The sequence below is a fragment of the Callorhinus ursinus genome, unplaced genomic scaffold, assembly GCF_003265705.2.
Source record: "Callorhinus ursinus isolate GAN/ISIS: 27379988/994484 unplaced genomic scaffold, GSC_fseal_2.0 scaffold2, whole genome shotgun sequence".
NCBI classification, from domain to species: domain Eukaryota; kingdom Metazoa; phylum Chordata; class Mammalia; order Carnivora; family Otariidae; genus Callorhinus; species Callorhinus ursinus.
The window spans coordinates 8,006,540-8,028,312 of record NW_027397064.1 but is presented as its reverse complement, the minus strand read 5'-3'; the positions used below and the strand labels follow the sequence as shown (position 1 = coordinate 8,028,312).

Genomic DNA, 21,773 nt, shown 5'->3' with positions numbered 1-21,773 from the left:
CCCACTATTATTGTATTGTTGTCAATGTGTTTCTTCGCTTTTGTTATTAATTGCCTTATATAACTGGTTGCTCCCATGTTAGGGGCATAGTTATTTACAATTGTTAGATCTTCTTGTTGGATAGACCCTTTAAGTAGGATATAGTGTCCTTCCTCATCTCTTATTACAGTCTTTGTTTTAAAATCTAATTTGTCTGATATAAGGATTGCCACCCCAGCTTTCTTTTGGTGTCCATTAGCATGGTAAATGGTTTTCCACCCCCTCACTTTCCATCTGGGGGTGTCTTTGGGTCTAAAATGAGTCTCTTGCAGACAGCATATCGATGGGTCTTGTTTTTTAATCCAATCTGATAGCCTGTGTCTTTTGATTGGGGCACTGAGCCCATTTACATTCAGGGTAACTATTAAAAGGTATGAATTTAGTGCCATTGTATTGCCGGTAAGGTGACTGTTACTGTGTATTGTCTGTGTTCCTTTCTGATCTATGCTGCTTTTAGGCGCTCTCTTTGTTTAGAGGACCCCTTTTAAGATTTCTTGGAGGGCTGGTTTCGTGTTTGCAAATTCCTTTAGTTTTTGTTTGTTCTGGAAGCTTTTTATCTCTCCTTCTATTTTCAATGAGAGCCTAGGTGGATATAGTATTCTTGGCTGCATATTTTTATCGTTTAGTGCTCTGAAGATATCTTACCAGTCCTTTCTGGCCTGCCAGGTCTCTGTGGATAGGTCTGTTGCCAATCTAATATTTCTACCATTGTAGGTTACATATCTCTTCTCCTGAGCTGCTTTCAGGATTTTATCTTTGTCTCCGAGACTCGTAAGTTTTACTATTAGATGTCGGGGTGTTGACCTATTTTTATTGATTTTGAGAGGGGTTCTCTGTGCCTCCTGGATTTTGATGCCTGTTTCCTTCCTCACATTAGGGAAGTTCTCTGCTATTATTTGCTCCAATATACCTTCTGCCCCTCTCTCTCTTTCTTCTTCTTCTGGGATCCCAATTATTCTAATGTTGTTTCGTCTTATCGTATCGCTTATCTCTCGAATTCTGCCCTCGTGATCCTGTAGTTGTTTATCTCTCTTTTTCTCAGCCTCTTTATTTTCCATCATTTGGTCTTCTATATCACTGATTCTCTCTTCTGCCTCATTTATCCTAGCAGTTAGTGCCCCCATTTTTGATTGCACCTCATCAATAGCCTTTTTTATTTCGATTTGGTTAGATTTTAATTCTTTTATTTCTCCAGAAAGGGTTTCTCTAATAAGTTCCATGCTTTTTTCAAGCCCAGCTAGTATCTTTAAAGTCATGATTCTGAACTCTAGGTCCGACATCGTACTAATGTCCGTATTGAGTAGGTCCCTGGCTGACGGTACTACCTCTTGTTCTTTTTGCTGAGGTGATTTTTTTCGTCTTGTCATTTTGTCCAGAGGAGAACAGATGAATGAGAGAACAAAATGCTAACAGGTTAACAACGTCCCCAGCAAATATACTGTATACAAATCAGAAAAGACCTGAAACCAGGGGAAAAGAAAGGGAAAGAAAGAAAAAAGAAAGAGAAAATAAAAAGAAAAAAAAGATGAAAACAAAAACAGAACAATACAAAAAAAGCAGAATATGATCAAATATGATCAGGCTAGTGCATAGATCAGTGCCACACACTAGATTTTGGGCATATTTTGGTCTGTTAGAAAAAAGTGCCTCCTAAAATTTTAAAGGAAGAAAGACATATATGTACAAAATAAAGGTTGATACAATGAAGGGATGGAAGATGACTGTAAAGATGAAAATTATAAAAGATTTTGTAAAAGGAAATGATGAGTTGTTTGAAAAAAGAAAGAAGAAGATTTAAAAAAAAGAAAAGAAAAAAGGGAGAGGATGTGATCAGGCAGGAGGCTAGAACAAAGCCATACACTAGTGATTTAGGGTATATTTTGATCTGTTAGAAGAAACTGTATCTCAAAATTTTAAAGAGAGAACAACTTATAGATATATGCTAAAAATAAGGGTAACTACTATGAAGGGATAAAATATGACTCTAAAAATGAAAAATAAATTTTTTTTTTAAAAAAGGGATTGATAAGATGTTGGTTGAAAAAGGGAGAAAGAAAAATTAAAAAAAAACACTTAAAGAAATTAACTTTGATGATCTAATGAATCATGGTAAAAAAAAAAAAAAAAAGCCATGAATTCTATGTGCAGTATTCCCCTAGCGCTGGAGTTCTCCTGTTCTCCTTGATCGGTAAACTTGCTCTTGGCTTGCTGGCTGTTTGTGCTGATCTTCTGGGGGAGGGGCCTGTTGCCCTGGTTCCCAAATGTCTTTGCCGGAGGCAGAATTGCCCCGCCCTTGTCGGTCCGGGCTAAGCAAGCTGCTCGGGTTTGCTCTCAGGAGCTTGTGTTTCCTGCAAGCTCTCGGTACAGCCTTGGAGGACCAGAGTGAAAATGGTGGCCTCCCAATCTCCACCCGGAGGAGCTGAGAACTCGGGGCCCCGCTCCTCAGTGCGCCCCCAGAGAAAAGCAGTCCCTCCCGTGTCCCCGGTCTCCGGCCGCACTCCGTGCTCACCCGGCCTGTGACCGAGCGTTTCTATCTCTGGCACCCGACCCCGTGTGGAGTCTCCAAACCCAGCAGGTCCCTGCGGTGCACTCCCACGCCGCTCCTCCCGGGGGAGGAAGGGGAGTCTCCCCGGCTCTGCTGCTTGTTGGGTCCCTGCTGAAGGAGCAGTGGCCCGACTGGGCCGCGGATCACAGTCTATGGCAACCCCGAGCTGAGAGCCCGCGCCTCGGCTCCGTCTCTGCAGCCGGCTTCCCCGCTCTGATCCCTGGGAGCTCTGCTGCACTCAGGCACCCCCGGTCTTTCTGTGACCCCGAGGGTCCTGAGACCACACTGTCCCGCGAGGGTTCCACCCCCCGCTTAGCCACTGCAGCGACGTCCCTCCGCCGAGCCAACTTCTAAAAGGTCCGATTTTGTGCTCCGCGGCTCTAGCACTTGCCAGAAGCGGCCGACGGAGGCCCCCTCCCCCGCCGTCTATCCTCCCGAATATCGCCTCGGATTCACTTCTCCGCACGTCCTACCTTTCACTTAGTGGTCGCTTCTCTGTTCAGAGAGTTGTTGCTACTCTCCTCTTCGATCTCCTGTTGAGTTCGTAGGTGTTCAGAATGGTTTGATCCCTATTCAGCTGAATTCCTGAGACCAGACGAAATCTAGGTCTCCTACTCCTCCGCCATCTTGCTCTGCCCCCAATCTTATGGGTTTTTGGGTTTTTTATTTTTTTAAGATTTTATTTATTTATTTGAGAGAGACGGAGAGCAAGAGCTGAGGGGGAGGCAGGTGCAGAGGGAGAAGCAGGCTCACTGCTGAGTGCAGAGCCCAACACGGGGCTCAATCCCAGGACCCTGACATCATGACCTGAGCCAAAGGCAGACACTTCCCTGACTGAGCCACCCAGGTGCCCCCATCACACAACCTCATGTGTAAGACAATGTGGCAAACCCTAGCAAAAACCTGACAATGTCACACCCTCTTCTCAGTCTGAACTCTTCAGGCTGCAAGAAACAAATCCACGTCCAAACAGCTTAGTAAAAACAAGAAATAGAAATCATAGGTCCTCTGAATGGAAAGCCCTCTAGACTTTGGGCACAGCAGGATCCCGGCAAACAATTTCACCAGGATCTGTTCTCTTTCCATTTCTCAGTCCTGCTTTCTTCTGTCTGGTTTGATTCTCAGCACTTCTCAAGTGGTGGCAAGACGGCCCCGGCATCTCAAAGTTTGTATCCTACTGGCCACAGGTCTGGCGGGAAGAGAGCTTCTCTTGCCTAGCACTTGTAATAAAAGTAAGGTATTGAGTTCCTCGACCTCTGATGGTCTGTCCTCGGTCACACGCACACTCTAGAGCTAATCCTGGTGACACAGGAAATGCAATATTCTGATTTGCTTGGCTAGAATCAGATGCTCACACTTGGAGCTGGACTGGAAAACCGCTTGGACTGAGAGTAAGGGTAGATGGTTCTTGAAAGAAAATTGGGACAATACAACAGATAAACACAAACAAAATAATCCTAAAGCAAGAGAAACCAAGGTCTACCATATCCATTCACCCAACAATTCCTCTTGTAAGGAGATGATTAAGGAAATGTGCAGTGTTAATTACAAAGTAATAAACCTGTGGGTTTACAATACTACAATACAGAAAAACCTGATTAAACTAAATGACCAATAATAGTGTGTTAAATAAATCAGGATACAGTATTAAAATGCAATATTAAAAGAGTTTAGGAGACTATTTAATGCCATGGATCAGTGGTGTTAACCGGTAAGTACTGCACCTTATATACCTTACCTCATTTTAGACTTTAAAAAGTCTTGGGATGTGGGTACGAGTTATTTGCCCATTTGCAGAAGAGGAAATTATTAATGAGGTACATCTGGTACTTCCAGCAACCACCCTCCCATGGATGGACCTGAGTCACTCCTGTGCATCAAACTGTTCCAGCCTGGACCCCAGACCGACTTCAGAATCTCCAGCTCTCCATTTCCATTTTGCCACTGGGTGATTTGGAAACATAATTATCATGTTCAAGGCTGCCTAGAGGAATGGGGTAGCCACTGGGATTCTGGTCCATTTGTGTCCAGATGTCACTGCCTGCCTGCCCTCTTACATGTTACTACAGTTCATATTTTTTAGAAATTCATAAAACAGGGGCACCTGGGTGGCTCAGTCGGTTAGGCATCTGTCTTTGGCTCAGGTCATAATCTCAAGGTCCTGGGATCGAGCCCCATGTCAGGCTCCCTGCTCAGCGGGGAGTCTGCTTCTCCCTCTCCTCCTACCCCTCTCCCACTTGTGCTCTCTCTCTCAAATTATGAATAAAATCTTAAAAAAAGAGAAATTCATAAAACAGTACATCTGTATGTCTACATTTTTATTTTTATATTTATTTATTTATTCTTTTAAGATTTTATTTATTTATTTGACAGAGACAGACACAGTGAGAGAGGGAACGCAAGCAGGGGGAGTGGGAGAGGGAGAAGCAAGGCTTCCACTGAGCAGGGAGCCCGATGTGGGGCTCGATCCCAGGACCCTGGGATTATGACCTGAGCCGAAGGCAGACACTTAACAACTGAGCCACCCAGGTGCCCCTACATTTTTATTTTTAAAAAGCATCTATAGAAAATAGAATTGAGGGGCACCTAGGTGGTGCAGTTGGTTAAGTGGCCGACTCTTGGTTTGGCCTCAGGTTGTGATCTCATGGGTCATGATCTCATGGTTGTGGGATAGAGCCCCACATTGGGCTCCACACTCAGTGCAGAGTCTGCTTGAGACTCTCTCCGTCTGCCCCTCCTACTTGTGCTCTAAATCAACCAACCAAACAATCAATCAATCTTTAAAGAAAAAGAAAATAGAATTGAAAAGTTACGCATATATTAGTAACTGAAATAAAAGTTTCACAAAACAATACTTACCCCTACTACCTGTGATGTATTCTACACTCCATTTCAGTTATCCTTTCTATACAAAGGCTATCTCTAGCTGCTGCTCTTTTGGATTTTAAATGTTTTTCTTTTTGCTTTTTTAAAATATTTTCTACAGCAAACCCATTTTGTAATAAAACAAAGTAAAAACACAAAACAAAAACAAAAATTTAAAAATCATTTTCTTTCCTTTCAAGTAGTACTAAGTAGGGCTCAAACAAGTTTGGTCAAGGCGGGGGGAAACATGCTGGAAAGGATCAGTTTCCTAACCTCTTGCTGCAGGGTTCGAGGTATATTGGAATCTAAAATAAATGCCCTCATTTCTTGCTCATATCTCTGGGGTTAGCCAGGCTCCAAGATGGGCCCCTGTGATCCCCACCTCATGGTGTTTGCATCCTTGTAGAGTGCCCTCCCACACTGTATCAGGGTTGTCTCTGTGACCAATAGTATGTAACAGAAGTGAGGGAGTGGCACATCAGACATCAGGTTATAAAAGACTGTGGCTTCTGTTTTGGGTGAAAGACACATACAGCAAGGAACTGTGGTCTGCAGCCAATAGTCAGTGAAGAACTGGGGCCTCCTGCCAATAGCCAAGTGAATAATGCAGAAGCCTAGGGAACAACTGCAATAACTACAGGCCCAGCACACTCATGAGAGATTCTGACCCAAAACCACCCAGTTAAGCTCCTAGATTCATGACCACTGGATGTGTAAGGCAACACATATTTGTTGTTTTAAGTAGGTCAATTTTGAGATAATTTGTTACACAGCAATAGCTAACTAATACACCCTCCCAATGAATGGTCATTGGGATTCCCTGTGGTGGCCGGGCAACCCCCAATTAGGAGAGAGAAGAGAAGGAACCGGGATTGTTCTGTTGTTGTTGACAAGTAGGGAGAAATTTGACTGGAAGCCCACGGAGCAGGAAGGAGTAGGAAAATACAGAACGAAAGTTTTATGGCAAACTCAGGCTACAAAACAAGCAGCTGTGCTCAAGGCGAGGCGTGTGATACCTGGAAGCGAAAACTCACCTCTGCAGCCGCCATCCTACTCATCCCATCCTTGCTGTGTGCAGCCAAGAAAAGCAACTCATCCCCCAAGTGGAATACCAAATTAAGTTGAATTCATTAGATCGCTCCCTTGTCCTGGCAAAGTGAAAAAAAAAAAAAAAACCACAATTAGAGGACTTTTCCGTGGTTTCCATGGAAAGCTGACAACCAGGCACTAGAGGAAGGTGATTCTGTTACCAAATCCAGCAAAATGGACCATCATCTCCTCCACTGGTGGAGACTTAGTCTGGGCTGTGTGTCCTGGTGGCTTCGTGGGGACCCATTAGCATTTAATCCTCATCATTTCCTGCTCTTTCTCCCAGTTTGCCAGCTGGTCAAGTCTTTACTTCCTTTTGCTGTAGCGTACAACCGTTCTTATAAACATATAAGAACTCATACTTATGTAAAGGGTTTGCTCTAAATCATTGAAGCTTGGGCCACTGATGTACAAAAGCCAAGCTCTTGGTATTCAAAAAAACAAAATAAAAAACAGACGTAAGTGCACACACACACACACACATACACACACACACACATTGCCAAAAAGCCTGGTGTTTTATTTTTGTTCTGTTTGAGAAGTGATGGGTGGCAATGAGAAGCTATAATTAGAAGACTGCTACCTGTGATAAATGCTCTACTCAGAAATCTGAAAGCCAGCAATTCTCTTTACTTCCTGCACTGCCTTCCTACTCAAGACTAAGTGCACGTGGAAAGCTCTTACGAGTGCTGAATGGCAGTGAAGGAATGGGAGCCAGAAAGCAGGGATGGACGGAGGGGGAGGGCAAACCTTACTTAATATTTCTGCATTATATCCTGGGAGAGCCCTGGCACCCCTTTCTTTGGGATGGGGGTCTTAATCGCCAGGGCACTGCCCATATCCCTTCCCACAACCTCTGTGAACTATAATCTTCTCAGCTGGGAATGAAGAGGGTTCAGGAAAGGTCCCTGGAGGATCTGTTGTATAGACTATAAATCTCACTCTATTGCATAAGTATGTGATCTTGGGTGAAATGTATCAACTCAATCATTTTTTAAATAGAAGTTGGTTTGCTGTTCCAATGACCCACCCAACTCCAAGAATCTGCACCAATGGTAATAATTATTAACACCCCAGTCCTACCTCATCTCACTCCCTAACTTGACTAATAGTAACTGAACAAACCAACAGAAACACTAAGGTGGGCTTAAGTACAGGACAACAAGATGGTCTTAAAAATCCAAGGCATAGAATCAAACTAATATTTATTCCTGGAGTCATTTTAATACCTGGTTGCATGACCGAAAGCAGGTCAGAGTATTTCCAAAATAGACCTCCGCTTCTTCTTTGGGAAATTAAAATTACATAGCAAATAGTCATATAATTTTGCTCAACTCAATTAGAAGAGGACCTATGTACACTCTTAAATCAACTGAGTTGATCTGAAAAAGACAGTCCATGGACTGTGATAGATGTTAGAAGTTTAGAGCAGGAAAGGGATTTAGAGTTCATTTCATCTGCTCCCATAATTGATAAGAAAATACTCAGTGAAAGTTACAGGACTTATCCGAAGTCAAATTCAAAAAAGAACCTAGCTCCCAAAATTCAAAGCCCAGCCATCATTCTAAAATACCATGGCAGTTAAACAGAAATGTTCATAACAAGTTTTAGAAAGAGTGGGAAGGGATTAAAAGTTGAAATTCCACAGTATTTTTTGAATATTTACAAAATTCTGAATTGAAGCAAAGAGCAACTTTTAGTTTAAAAAAACTTTATCATCACGAAACGCTATTACAGAAGTTAGAACCAGCCCCTATAAATGTATTGGCAACTATAAGAAATCACTGTGTGTTGACTTTCCCTCTCTCCTGGGCTGTCTGTACTAAGAAATACATTACAATTCTCTCCTTGTCATCTTCAAATTGTTTTTTAAAAATGAATTTTGCTTTCAAAATGGAGTTTTTGTCTTCCCCTAGCATATCTATTCTGGTGAGAGAAACATTAAGATCTTTTTTCATTCATTAGTTTTAACAATGCTTTCTTAATTAACCAACACTGATGTTCCTAATCCTTCCTACCTAGCTCATCCTCCTTGGTCATGAATCTAAGTTCCCTTCTTGAACAATCTCTGATTTTGTTTGTTTAGTCTATACTGGTCCAAGTGAACTATTTACCATAAAAATACAACTGAACTGTGCCAACAGCACATTTGGCAGAGAATACAGTATTGCCTGTGGTGATGGACCCGGTCATTGCTGCTCTTGGTGGTAGTGCGTGGTGACACGAAGAGGTAGTTTTTCTGAGTGGGTGTAATTCTGACTGTTGATGACCCTAACTCTTCTTTGGATTGATTGGTTGGTTGATTGATTTGAGAGAGAGATAGAGAGACAGGGATAGCAAGACAGCACACGAGTGGGGAGGAGAGGGAGAAGCAGACTCCCCGCGGAGCAGGGAGCCCGATGTGGGGCTCCATCCCAGGACCCTGGGATCATGACCTGAGCCGGAGGCAAATGCTTAACCGACTGAGCCACCCAGGCACCGCTCTTCTTTGGCTTCTTACAAAAGCACATAGTTCAGCAACTTAACTGTATATATAATTGTTTTGGTTCCATTTTACTTTCTACTTGGACCTTAAAGTCCCTGAAGTCAAAGAGCAAACACAGATTAGGCAAACTAACTGGCAAAGAGGAAACAATGCAAATGTAGAACTCCTCTTTCCTTCAGTGACTACTTGCATGCCAGCCACCGAGCCAGCCACCGGAGATGGGAAGAGTGGAGGTATGGCATCTCCTGTGGATGGTAAAGCAGGAGCACGGCACACATCACACGACAGTGTTTGTAGTACACTTCAGTGACCACGGGAGCCTAGTGGAATCTCCCTGTGAAGAGAAAACAATGGTTTAAATAAAAGCCTATATGCCTATCTACCTATAATCTCTCTACCCATCCATCTATCATCTGTCCCTTTAAATTCATTTGCTTTGTGGTGAACGTCAAAGTGATCAGTGATTGAAGAGTTTCCCGTCCCACTCCCACCCATCGCCATGGCTATGGTGAGATGGGTAAGAAAAATGGTACACTGGAAAGACCATCAAAGTCCCAAATTTTTACTTCTGTTTGTCAAAACACCATTTAATGTTTGGGGAGGAAATGGATTTCATCTTCTCTCCATCCATCTGGAATGTTATGCATCGGGACAATGGGAGCAAATGAATCTATTACAGCACCAAATTGTCCATGGAGGAAAGCAAGCTTGTTTTGCCCATCCCACTAGCCCATAACGCAGAGACCAACTTGTTTTGAGTAAGTAGTTCTAGTTGAAAACACTGGCATGGATATTTACTTATCATCCTCCAACATCAGTTGCAACTACTGAACTTTTCTCAACGAATTTAGTGAAGGCCGTTTTTAATTTGGAAAAGGGACAATTGTAATGATACTTCCAGAATTCTCTTAAGCTTAGTTGTATTTTAAAGAAGAAGGAGGAAATCTTCTTTCCAGGAATGTGAAAATTCTCATTTAAGCTGAATGTCAGAACAGTAAGGAAGGTGATGTCCTCCCAAGAACGCAAGAGGGGGAAGAGATATGTAGCGTGTGTGCAGAAAGGGGGAGGGCACAATTGTGGCTTTTTCTGACTAAATAATTTTTCTCCTCTTCGGATCCCTGTCTTATGCCTGCTTGGAAGTTCCACAAAGTTTTGATTTGTTAGTTACTACAATTAACCACTGAACATAAAATCTGAATGTTTCCCCAAAGCCGCCACACATAGTCACCGTTTCTCAGCTGGGAGAACCAGACCCCATTATTTGGGATCTCTGAAAGCGTGAGAGGGCATTCTGACTTGTGACAATGACTGAACAGCTACTGACATTTGGAGCCAGGGGCCAGGCTGAGCGCTCTGCAGTAGCCCCTCCCCTAGGGAGAGTCTTGCCAACCCAAATGCCTACGATGTCGTTGTCTTTGTCGAGAAGCTTTGGAAGACAATTCAAAGAATCATACCCAAGACTGTGAGCCTATTAACATTAAAACAGGCCTTGGATGACTCAACTGAGTGGACCCCTGCTGAGACTAGGGTGCGGTTCCGGGTCCTGACTCTCCCCTGGAGGGGGGTTAGGGCTCTTTCTGGTCCCAGCATTGTTCTCAGCAAGCCCTTTACACAGCTCTGTGCAAGGTATCGTGACGCCAGCAGCTGTGCGTGGATTCTAAGAGCTGTATGTTCTGTTCCACAGTGGTGTCAGGACTTGCTTTGGGAGTGAGAACTGGCTGGAAGAACTAGTCCGAACAAAAGGCCCAAATTCCTTCACATTAGGACGTGAACACCCAACGGAGTGCATTGAGCCTTCATCACGGTTAATCTTAGACAATTGTTTCAAAGCTTCCTTGAGGCAACCACCCACGGAACATTAAACTCCGTAAACACTGAGCTCTCCCTTCAGCAACCTCGACTGTTTTCAGCCCACATAGTCCTTGGTATGAATTTTTTTTGATAAAATAAAAATTCTTAATATAGTGTCCTAATGAAGGTTTCGATGTAGGATAGCACCTATTCCGGAAACGGAATTCCCAGGGAGAGAGCCACCATCCAGGTAAGCCTGGGTCTTGAAGCCACAACAGGGTCTTTGAGATACCAACACCTTCCATGTCTATCAAGGTCATCTGGGGTCCCAAGGCAAATTCTTGGGGACCAAATACACATTTGGGGGATCGGGGGGCCTGCCCCCACCCCTGCAGTACCCGGCAGAGGCAACCTCTCTGGGCTCCAGCCCTGTCTTTGGTCCTCTGCCCAGGAAGTGGGGGTGGAGGGAACACAGACCAGATGGCGGGGAGGTTCCTATCCTGGCTGAGGACGAGAAAAAAATGTTGGGGCTTCAAGGAAGCATGCAAGTTGTGAGAATTGCACCCCCCGCCACACACACACAAAAGCACAGGTCTCAAGTGGGTCTGAAGGGACATTGTGTGCTTCCTAAGACTCAAGACTTCTATTTAAGCCATTAACCTACCAACATCAATCCATGGAGTTACAGCAACCAAAAATGTGATGCTACCAGACGACGTTCCTTGCCCCCACCAGATTCTGTGACAACTCGACATTGGTTACGAACTTTACCTATGTGCCAGTCTCGTGATAAGCTTGGACTCAGGGGCACTTTTCATCTGTGATTTAAAGTCATTTGATAGACCAAGAGATTCATCAAGGGAAAAATGGGGTTTTATCCTTAGGCAGGTAAACCAAGACAACAGAGAAGAATGTAGGTGGGTGTGCGTATACAGGTGTCACAGGTGTGCTGTGTATCAGTACATCGTATGTCTATCCTTCACTCACTTGTTCTCTGGAGAATAGCAGCCCCAACCCCCCAATTCAGTCACCGCTCTTAAAAAACATATCCAGCTCCTTTGCTATCCTAAATCAACTCTATTTTTCGGTTTCAGTGAAAGAGACTGATCCGGACATTTGTCAAGGGCGGGGCAGCCGGTCATGAAAGCTGAAAACTGACTCCAGGACGTTCCAACCAGGAGGCTCTATTGTCTGTGCACATTGTCAGGAATCTCCCGATCCCAAAGGCACCGCTTCCCCACCGCACAAGAGTATCTGACAGTGTGAAATCTCACCACCAACGAGCAAGCATTAGGGTCAGGTTTCTGAATATATCCGTCTTTCTCCACTCTCTGCCTCCAAAGAAGGCTAAGATTACTGTGTTACTTACCACAACAGGAAGCTTGCCAAAAGCCACCCATACCAGCACACCACTTCTCAGAAGAACCCTCTGGTTGTGCATAATTTAATAAAACTGACCATGTAGGATAATGCTGTTTATTAAAAATATATTCAGGGAGAAGGAAGTCAGTGCATTTATGCAATTTTACATACACATCTGTAGTTTGAGGTTCCATTATTCCAACAGTTCATATAAATCACTGTTTCAGAGAAGAGAAAAAAATGCTTTACACAGGAGATCAGCAATCGGTTATAGGTTTGGTAATATGAGTAGGCTTGTTGTAAAAATAAAACCACCTCTTCCATTAGTAAAGAATGTCTCCTTTATGCAGGACAAGTCTTCAGAGTTAAGAACTTTTCTTGCATTAACTTGAAGTTCTTGGAAAACAGCCAATCCTCCGTTTTCTATAAATATAAATGCTATATTTTGTCTGGATTTTTCTTTTGAGGTAACAGAGGAAGCATTTTCAGTGATTTGTCACTAGGTTATCCTTTACTGGGCATGTCAACTACTGCAACGTCAAACCTAAGACTCATACAAAAGCATTTCTGAGAATTAGAAATACAGAGCATGACATTTCCAAACAACGAACGTTCTCATTACAGTAGGGAAAATAAAATGGGTCAAAAAACCAAAGCCTCAGATAAAGAAAAGTAAATCTTTGCTAATGGAGAAGGAACAATGGCACCCGGAATCCCACACGAGGATTTGGCTTCTGAGTGCATGGTTATGTCTTTCCCCTGCAAGTCTCCTTTCTCAGTTATAGCTTTCCTGGAGTATCAGGGACATTCCCATTTCCTGAGTTCCTAAGCACTGACAGGAATCAGGAGCATAGCCTCAACAGCTGACGAACCAACCAGAGGGAAGACACACTTAGAATTTGCTGGCGAGATAATCCTTACTGTGTTAAGTCAAGAGTTGGATCTACTTTCTGGGATGTGTACCCTGGGGCCTCTCCCTCAGCCTTAGGGCCTTTCTGCCCAGGACGCCCCAGGGCTGTAACTCCACAGACGAGGAAGTGACTGGTCACAGTCAGCCAGCTGCCCCACCCCCTCTCATGCCCTGTCCCCGAGTCACGGCGACAGCCAAAGGCAGGTAAGAGGGGTTTTAGGAATACTACCTTCTTCATAGAATGCTTAAGTGAAAGAAAGTTCTCGGTCACTACAAATGCAGGAACCAGAGCCGAAGCACAGGAAGAGAGAAGTCTGTATCCTCACAATGAGTAGCTGTGTGAAAGTTTTCTGCTGGGTTGGGCTAAGGCATCTAGAACTCTCTCCATGTCTGTTCCTAATTAGACTACCTAGAACTCACGACGATTCACTTTTTGGAGGGGCTGGGATGAGGGGATTTCATTTAATTACCTCTTCCTTCCTTCTCCTAAAGTGAAATAGTTAAAAATATGTTCTCATATACAAAGCAGATCAGATCAGTTAACCGTCTAAATGACACCACCACACAGTTGGTGTTGGCTGTGACTAACATCTGACTCCATCTCGGCAAAAATTAAAGGAAAACAAAATCTGTCACTACCCAATCGTCTAGGTGTACAAAGCATACCAAGAAATCAGTGCTTGCTGGCAGGATTACTAAGCAAATAAATTTAAGGCAAAACTGGAGTAGTAGCAAATGAAGTATATACTTTCTTCCCTACATTGCAAGATTAAGGCCTCTGCCAAGAGAGATTGCTTTAGAATGGGAAGAGTCTTCTTGCCCCTAATTAACAAGGGATCCCACACATGAAGGAGGAAGCTAAAGACTTGACAAGCATTTAAACAGGTGAACTACTGACTTGGAAACAACCAACCTCCAGAGGTTGATTGAAAACCATCCAATGTATTGGTTGATGTGGAAAATCAACGAGGCCAAATATGCCAAGGGCCACATTATGGATAAAATGTCAGATACAGATATTTTAGTAGAAAACATTGCTTTGTTTATACAGGTCTAAATTTTAACAACAGAATCCTTAGGAAAAATGAGGAACAAAATGCTATGTTCACACAATAATCTTTGTGCTTAGTTTGCAAAAAGGTATCAGAACAGTTCCAACAAATCGGCTCATTCGTAACACAAACTTCACTTGATCGCACTGCTCGGCTCCTAGGCTGTCAATGTCGGAACTGCAGAAAGACAACTCCCTTCTTGGGTGTCACGGTGAAGCTGCTCCAGCTTGCCAGAGCCCCCCTGAGCTCCAGCGACAGCTCCATCACACTTAACGGAGGACACTGCCCAAGTTCTTGGTGAGGAGGGGGATGCTCCGTATAAGGCCATATAAGTGTAAAAATGAAAAGGTCATCGGAATAAAACAAGCCACTGAAGTGGAGGGATGGGCAACAAAGGGGTTTCTACACCAATTAAATAAGACTTTGAAACAGTCTGTGAAACAAAAGAGAATTGATTTTCTCAAAGTTCAATAAAAAACAAAAACAAGGAGCTCATCTCTCATTCTCAAAAAGATGAATTATGGAAATTCTCTCAAATTTATGCAACAGGCTTAATTTTGAACCTTAGGAAGGAAGGAATCTCCTCCCATTTTCTTTCCACGTTTTATGTTCTTCAAGTTGTTATTATAAATTCTTTGAATAGCGAAATCAGCCATGATGCAAATCATGGAGACGTGACGATTTGCTTGCACTGAAATACATCTACACGATGGAAAGTTATGCATACAGCACAGAACTAAAAACAAAAAGGTGAAGCAAACTTTATTTATTTTCAGGTAAAAGCATTAACCTGATGGATTCTTGCATATCTGAGAAATCAGCATATGAAACAACTGGACAGAGCATTGCTTACAGGTGCCTTTATCGGTGCCGAGACAAAGGCTGAACTGTTTGTCCCAAGTTAGCACTGGGGGCAGGGGAAGGGGAGTGTGGAAGGAAGAAGACTGAACAAAAACTGAGAACAAGGACAAGGGAGAAAAAAATTCTTTTACTCCAACGGAATGAAAACTGCGAATTTTGGTTAAAATGTTACATCAATTCAAAATGCTCTGGTCTTAGGATAATAAATCCCGGCCAGCCCGAGGTGCAGACTTTGTAACCTACACAGAGGGAATGAGCGAGCTTTCCCAGCCTCGGTCGAGAGGCTGCTGTGGTCGCCAGAATCACCGGGTAAAAAGTCCTAGGGTGTCACTGGGAAAAGGCCAGCAATGCCCTACAGCTGGATTCAAACTAAGCTATGAGAAAAGTCTACCTAGCTACAAAGGCTGAGTTATACTGACAATATATTTCCGTTCAATGCGTCTTAAATTATATCTTAATTTGAGAGAGAACATGGCACAACAGAAGCCCATGGCTAACGAGAATGGAACCAGCGCGAGTGCTGTATACAAAAAGAACCGTGTGGACTGCAGACAGTACAGGACTCAGGGAGGGCAATGGAAGGGGGTTGGTAGTGGAAAGCACAGAGCTCTAACCTACTAGACCATATTTGTCAAATACACGTGAGCTTGAATTTCTGTACTTATGTACAAGAGTTGTCTTTGGAGGAAACAAAACTGCAGACTTAGCTCGATGGATACACACAGCCCAGAATTAAACTGCACAGCGACATTTATTGTTTCAGCCTGGAAAAACATCCCTTTTTTTAAATTTCACACAGCAAAGCAAGTTAAAAACTTCACTCATCAAATAAATGATAATTTAAACAAGAACTTGCTAAAGAAACCTCATCACAACAACGTTTTAGGGCCTGATCACTTTTAAGTCCATGGGGCCATTAATGAATATCAACCAAGTGTCTCTTGTATAATCTGCAAGCCGTTTTTCCTACAACAAGAAGGCGTAACATGTTTCCTTGACTCAGGTGATACATTTAGAAAAGAAATCATGATTTTTTTCTTTTGCTGTAACAGGCAGACGCTGCATTTCTCGTTGTGATCAGGAAAGATGGAACGACTGCTGCCCTTCTCTGGCTGCAATCAACAGTTTCTCACGCATTATCTCAATGCTCGAGTAGTCCGGCAACTTAAGATAGTTCACGCACGTCATGACAGAGGGCAAGAAGTCATCGGGGTTTTCTGTTGATTCGAACGTCTTCCGGACAATTGTCAAAGGTGGATTCAAACTCCGGAAGCCTGATGAAAGGGGAAGGAAAAAAGACCAAGGAATTTAATAAGTTTGCAGGGTGCATACGGCCAACTCAGAGGAGAACATTTTCTTAGCCGGGAGAAGAATCCGTCTGGAATCCCAGACATACCCTTCTGCTACTCCTACCAGAAAACATTGCGCTGCCTCGCTGTGCGGGGTTAGCACACACACAAGGTGCTCTTTCTTGCTTGGCAATTAAATCTACACATTCGATACACGTTTAGTGTATGGTGCCTAGTATCTGCTTTATTTACCACAAAAAGCCCTCGCATAATATGGAGGCAAACAGTTCCTTAGGCTTTCTGAGTTTTAAAACAGAGTACCAATTCAACTCCTGTTAGGACTGACTCACTGCTGGGAAAGTAGACTTTACAGTGCATTCTCATCTAAGAGTTTGTAATGTTCAAATGGCCTGAGGATCTGAATTTTATCTAGAAAAGCAGCATTATATGCTCATTAACAATCCTACTTCAATGTGTTTAAGACAGTCCCTATGAATTCCCCTGCTGGTGATGCCTCGTATACATTGCAAAACAAGGTACAAACTTAGAAGCATTATGATATTAGGATAACTAAGAGGCACTATAAGTACAGAATATCCTGCTGTTGGTACTGAAGTATCGCCTGTCTGTCGGACACACACACATACCCACAGAGCAAAGGCATACCCACCTCCAACAGGCAATCTTGGGCTACCTGTCACAAACTGGAGAAATAACCTCTGCTGCTCATTATCAAAACTACTGAGAATCTCAAACAAGAACTTCACAGCCCGACTACAACAGAAATAAATAACCACAATTATTTCATCATATTAAAATACAGTTTTGACTCACCCCACAATGCAGACTCTCACAATTAGCTACACACTGTAGAAATTTAACTATGAATATCTATGAATTCACATTACAGTGCAGTCTGAAATCAAACTGGTTTCTGTTGTCACAGCTGGAATTCAAATGTTGTAACAAGTAAGACTTGTCAGGAATTGTACAGATGTCTCCGTTTTACTACACAGAAAAATGGGTAATGGGGTGAAACCTGTGTTCTCCCCTCTCCCTGTTCATTTTTGCAGAAGTGCTTGAAAAAGAAATCTTTGGGTCCTAAGGTCTTAACAGAAATGAGGCCAAAATATCAGAGTCCCTCCTTTAAAATAGGTAGACAAATTTAGGGCGCCTAGGTGGCTCCGTTGGTGAAGCGTCTGCCTTCGGCTCAGGTCATGATCTCAGGGTCCTGGGATCGAGAACCCTCATGAGGATCCCTGCTCTGCAGGGATCCTGCTTCTCCCCCTGCCCCTCTCCCCGCTCGTGCCTACGCTCTAATAAGTTTAAAAAAAAAAAAAAAGTTTAAAAAATTAAAAATATAATAAAATAGGTAGACAAATTTGAAAAGGTTTATAATGTGTATATATACACACATACACACGCCACCAAATTCTTGACCGTAAGACGAAAAACCAGAGGACCCCACTACTTACCTGTCATGAGTATAACCATGATCTGGCCTGCAGCATTCCATCAGCGTCTTTGCATCCCAAGTGTCTGCTTTACTGCCGCACAAGAGCTGATCCAGCTGTGTGTTTACACAACAGTAACAAATTACTACAGACACAGCTGCATAACTCAGTGAAAACTCACAAGACATGTTGTTTTGCAGTATGCCAATATAATAAAGGTCTACATGTGCCAAATCAAAGTATCATTTTCAGCATCACAAAGTTCTGCCTAGGACCTCTTTTTATACAATGTGCTCTTCTACTGTATTTATAAAATCCATCTCCTCTTCAACTGCATTAACAGGTACCCTGCCCATTTGCAGGGACTGGGTCCTAGAGAAACCTTTTTATCGCCAACAAAACATACCTGAGACAAACCCTTGGTTTAAGTTTTCCTAACTCTTCTCGTCCCTTTAGAGGCTTTCACTTGATAACCTACTTCTAACCAGGGACAGTTCATAAATCCTCTGTTCCCTAGAAACACAAGGGTATACAGTAACAGAAGCCAAGACCCAGACTACTGAGCTGGAGAGAGAAGTGGGAGAAGCAAGTGGAACGGAGATCCAACAAATGGGCAGCTTGCTCACTTTGTAAAGCGAGGCAGAGGGTTGCCAGATGGTGGCTGGGGCGGCACGGGGACCAAGCGAGCCATCACAGGGGGGACATTAGAAAGCGAAGAAGTGCTCGTGTCTCCTTGGAAAATCTAACATCAGTTTCAAATTAAACCATCTTTTCTCTGGTTAACTGTCCATCTGCGGAATGACTTCGTACCTTGAGAAAATCCAATTCAGGGCATATAAAATTTAGTATCTACTATATGTCACCCACTGTCAGGTACTTTATGCATCCTGTTCATTAAGACAGAGGTTATCACAATTTACGGATGAGGCAGGCAGATCACATACGATGACCTAGATAGGGTCACACGGTTAAGTGGTGGGGACCAGAATTCAATTCCAGGAGCAACACTTGCTGCTTTCAATTCCAGGCAACACTCAGAGCCTCAAAGTGTCAGATACACTACCTGCTTCAGTAAGTAGCAAATCAGAGTGGACACAAAAATCATAATGGGGATTACAATGCCAAGTCATTCAAAGATAGCTGGATTCAGCCAGTAATAGCTGTATATTCTAAAGTCTCCACTCCAACAATAAACAAAAGGGATTCCAAACTGTCGCTCCTTTCTATGCCATCTCATCACTAGCGAGTGGTTTTTCAGACTCTTGTTGCACTTAACAAGGCTGGAAAACTGCACATACGCTCATGTCCCCCTTCTCAAAGGTATCTGCAACACTTCCTTAAAACTTCAAGGACTGACTCCAATCATAAAGCAATGTCTCACCTAATCCAGGAAGTTTAGATTAAAAAAAGAAAAAGTGCACCCTCCTCTGTGTCACTTTCACTACTGTGGACCCAGGGCCCTCCTGGCCAACCACAGTCCCAGACACCCGCGTCCCATTCCCCCCGCCCTGGGCAGCACCCAGGATCAGGTGACAACGAGGCTATGTGCTCACCATTCACACACAGACGCCACTCCCTAATAGTTAAGTTATATTTAGTATTTATGTAATATAAAGTGTTACATTTATATTATATCATACTTTGTATTTAATACTCTTCTTTGTTCAGGAAATGATCTTTCCCAAACCTCCCACAACCCGCCCCCCGCCCCGTGTTTGTTGTCTGCAACAATCTCTAACTAGACGGCAGAGAGACAGCCCACTAGGACAACTACAGATACACATGGAGTGGAGCAGCGATGTGCAGTTCCTTCTTTTAGACATAAGCTACTCACTTCTTCCGGGTAGAAGTACTGAAGATGACTAAGTGGGAAGACGGATTCAAATCCATCTCTGAAGGAATCAAATTGCCTGGAAACGCCTTCGTTTAGTGCCCAGAATATAACCAGCTGCAAAAAAAAAAAAAAAGGTCTTTTAGAAAACATGACAAGATTTCATTTCTCTTTCCTATTCAGTATGTGGCAAAGTACAGTGAAACATCCTTCCTGATCACTTAAAGGAACAACGAAAAAGAAAAAACAAAACACAAGTTATTAAGTCTCTAAAATACCTCTCAGAAAACTGCACAAAAGATCACTCACGTCAACTTCTACCTGGGGCCTGGCCAATAAGAAAATGTAAAACAACAACAAACAAACAAACCAAACAAACCATGAGCATTTATATTTAGTGTATTTTTAAAATTCGTTTATGTAAAATCCCAACGGCACAGAATAGTACCTTACGAGATGAGAAGCAGATTAGAGTTTCCCAAGACGACAGAATGTTAAGAAGTAAAGCTAACGTTTCAAGATTCACAATTACCAACTGTTAAGTGTTTTGAATTTTTAATGTGAAAATTTTAGATCTAAACCCTGAGTAAGTTCTTAGAAGCCAATCCCTCTGCAGTGCACCTTCACTTGAGAAAGGCCAACTGTGGAAATGCAGTCACGTGAAATTGAAAAGTAACAGAAAGCACCTGTTATCGGTCCAACATTATCTAGACATCAGTGACTTTGGCTAACCCACTGGATTCAAGAAGTACAGGACATATTCAGATAGAAATGGAAACAAAAACACAAGCATTATTACAAATTATTTTCAGAGAACCTTAATCTGGATGTTAACTCATCATTTACCAGTAGGGTAAAATGTCAGCTTTCTCAAAGTGAGGAAAAGAAGCAGGTAGTATGAGCAGCCAGTTCTCTGAATATTAAAGGGAGTGGGTATCAGTCACAGAACTGCTGGTGACACTAAATTAATACCTGAAGACCTCTGCTATCTACTCTCTTTCTCTACCAGATGAAGAAACCAGAGCCAACATTTTTCAGAGGTTCTATCTAAAATCCCACTGTAGGTTGCTGGAAAACCCAAGTCTGGGTGTAGATGATATTCTATCTTGAGCCCAATGCTCTTCCCACTTAGGTCAGAAATAAACCAAAAGAAAACTTTTCAAAAAGTAGTAATAAAGATCTATATAGGTTATAACTTAAAATAGAATTGCTTTTCAATACAAAATAGTTTTCCCTTAATTTAGCAAATATAGTCAAGAACCATGAATTACCTGAAAGTCTTTGCTACCCCCATAAACTTGTGTGTAAATTCTATCAAGTTAGCTACTTTGATAGAAAGACAAAATGCAATTTAGCAAGAACACAAGTGATGGCTCCTTTTCACTGATTTCTTTTAAATGAAGACAATGTGATATTATTAGTATTCAAGCTTGAAGAGAGCAAGTAAATCTGAGGTCATTATGAGGCCTCCTGAACTATCAGCCACATTCTCTCAAGTGCAGACGGAAGCTAAGGCCTGAAGAAATGGATGCGACGAAGTGATCCTGGGTGCCAAGGGTCTCAGCTGGGTGGGAGAGACAGCTTCCCTGGACAGGTGCTCCCCCTCTCCCCCCAGAACAGGGCCAACAGGAAGCCCCGTGGCCCCGCACTGGCCTTCTCCCCGAAGGACGCCGCAATTACGTACTCTTAGATACTCCTCTAAATTGTGGATGGTGACTGGTATATCCTTTCCTCCTTTTTTCAGTTCGATGTTGGGAAACCCTGGCAGAGTGAAATCCAATCCTAGATCTTCAACTGAGCAGCCATTCATAGTCAGGGTTTCTAATGCATATTGTAGACTCTCTTTGGTCTAAAGGGGGGGGGGATGAGAGATGTCAAGCACAGTCATTCAGTTGGTTCTGTGTTTATAAAAGATACGCTAATGCATTTTAAGGGTTCCTTCCACTCTTACAGTATTTCTTTTTGTGTCATCATCTACACATGAACAAGTCACAGATCACAAAGGAAATAATCTTAAGCACTTCAAAATCCAACTATTTTTATATGGGGAAAAATAAGATCACTTAAGTGTTCCTTCAAAATGAGATGTCTGTCACTGTGACCATATTTCAAATCAGATTTCACAAAAAGTCAATCGCTTACGCGATGGTCAATTTAAGAGTGGTTACAGAGCCAGACAAACTTTTCTTAAATTCTTTAT

At 42.7% G+C, this 21,773-nt stretch overlaps 1 protein-coding gene across 11 annotated transcripts in view; it reads right to left on the bottom strand.

Moving 5' to 3' along the window:
- Positions 1 to 15,731: 15,731 nt before the first annotated feature.
- Positions 15,732 to 21,773, bottom strand: part of TRIP12 (thyroid hormone receptor interactor 12) — a 136,278-nt gene continuing 130,236 nt past the window's right edge. For all 11 annotated transcript variants that reach the window (XM_025889891.2, XM_025889906.2, XM_025889923.2 and 8 more), the window contains 5 exons: positions 21,258 to 21,422; positions 19,577 to 19,690; positions 17,764 to 17,858; positions 16,959 to 17,062; positions 15,732 to 16,273 (listed from right to left, as the gene is read on the bottom strand). In XM_025889891.2, the coding sequence (XP_025745676.1) occupies positions 16,077 to 16,273; positions 16,959 to 17,062; positions 17,764 to 17,858; positions 19,577 to 19,690; positions 21,258 to 21,422 (675 nt within the window). In that variant the 3' untranslated portion in view covers positions 15,732 to 16,076. The remainder of the gene's footprint in view (positions 16,274 to 16,958; positions 17,063 to 17,763; positions 17,859 to 19,576; positions 19,691 to 21,257; positions 21,423 to 21,773) is intronic.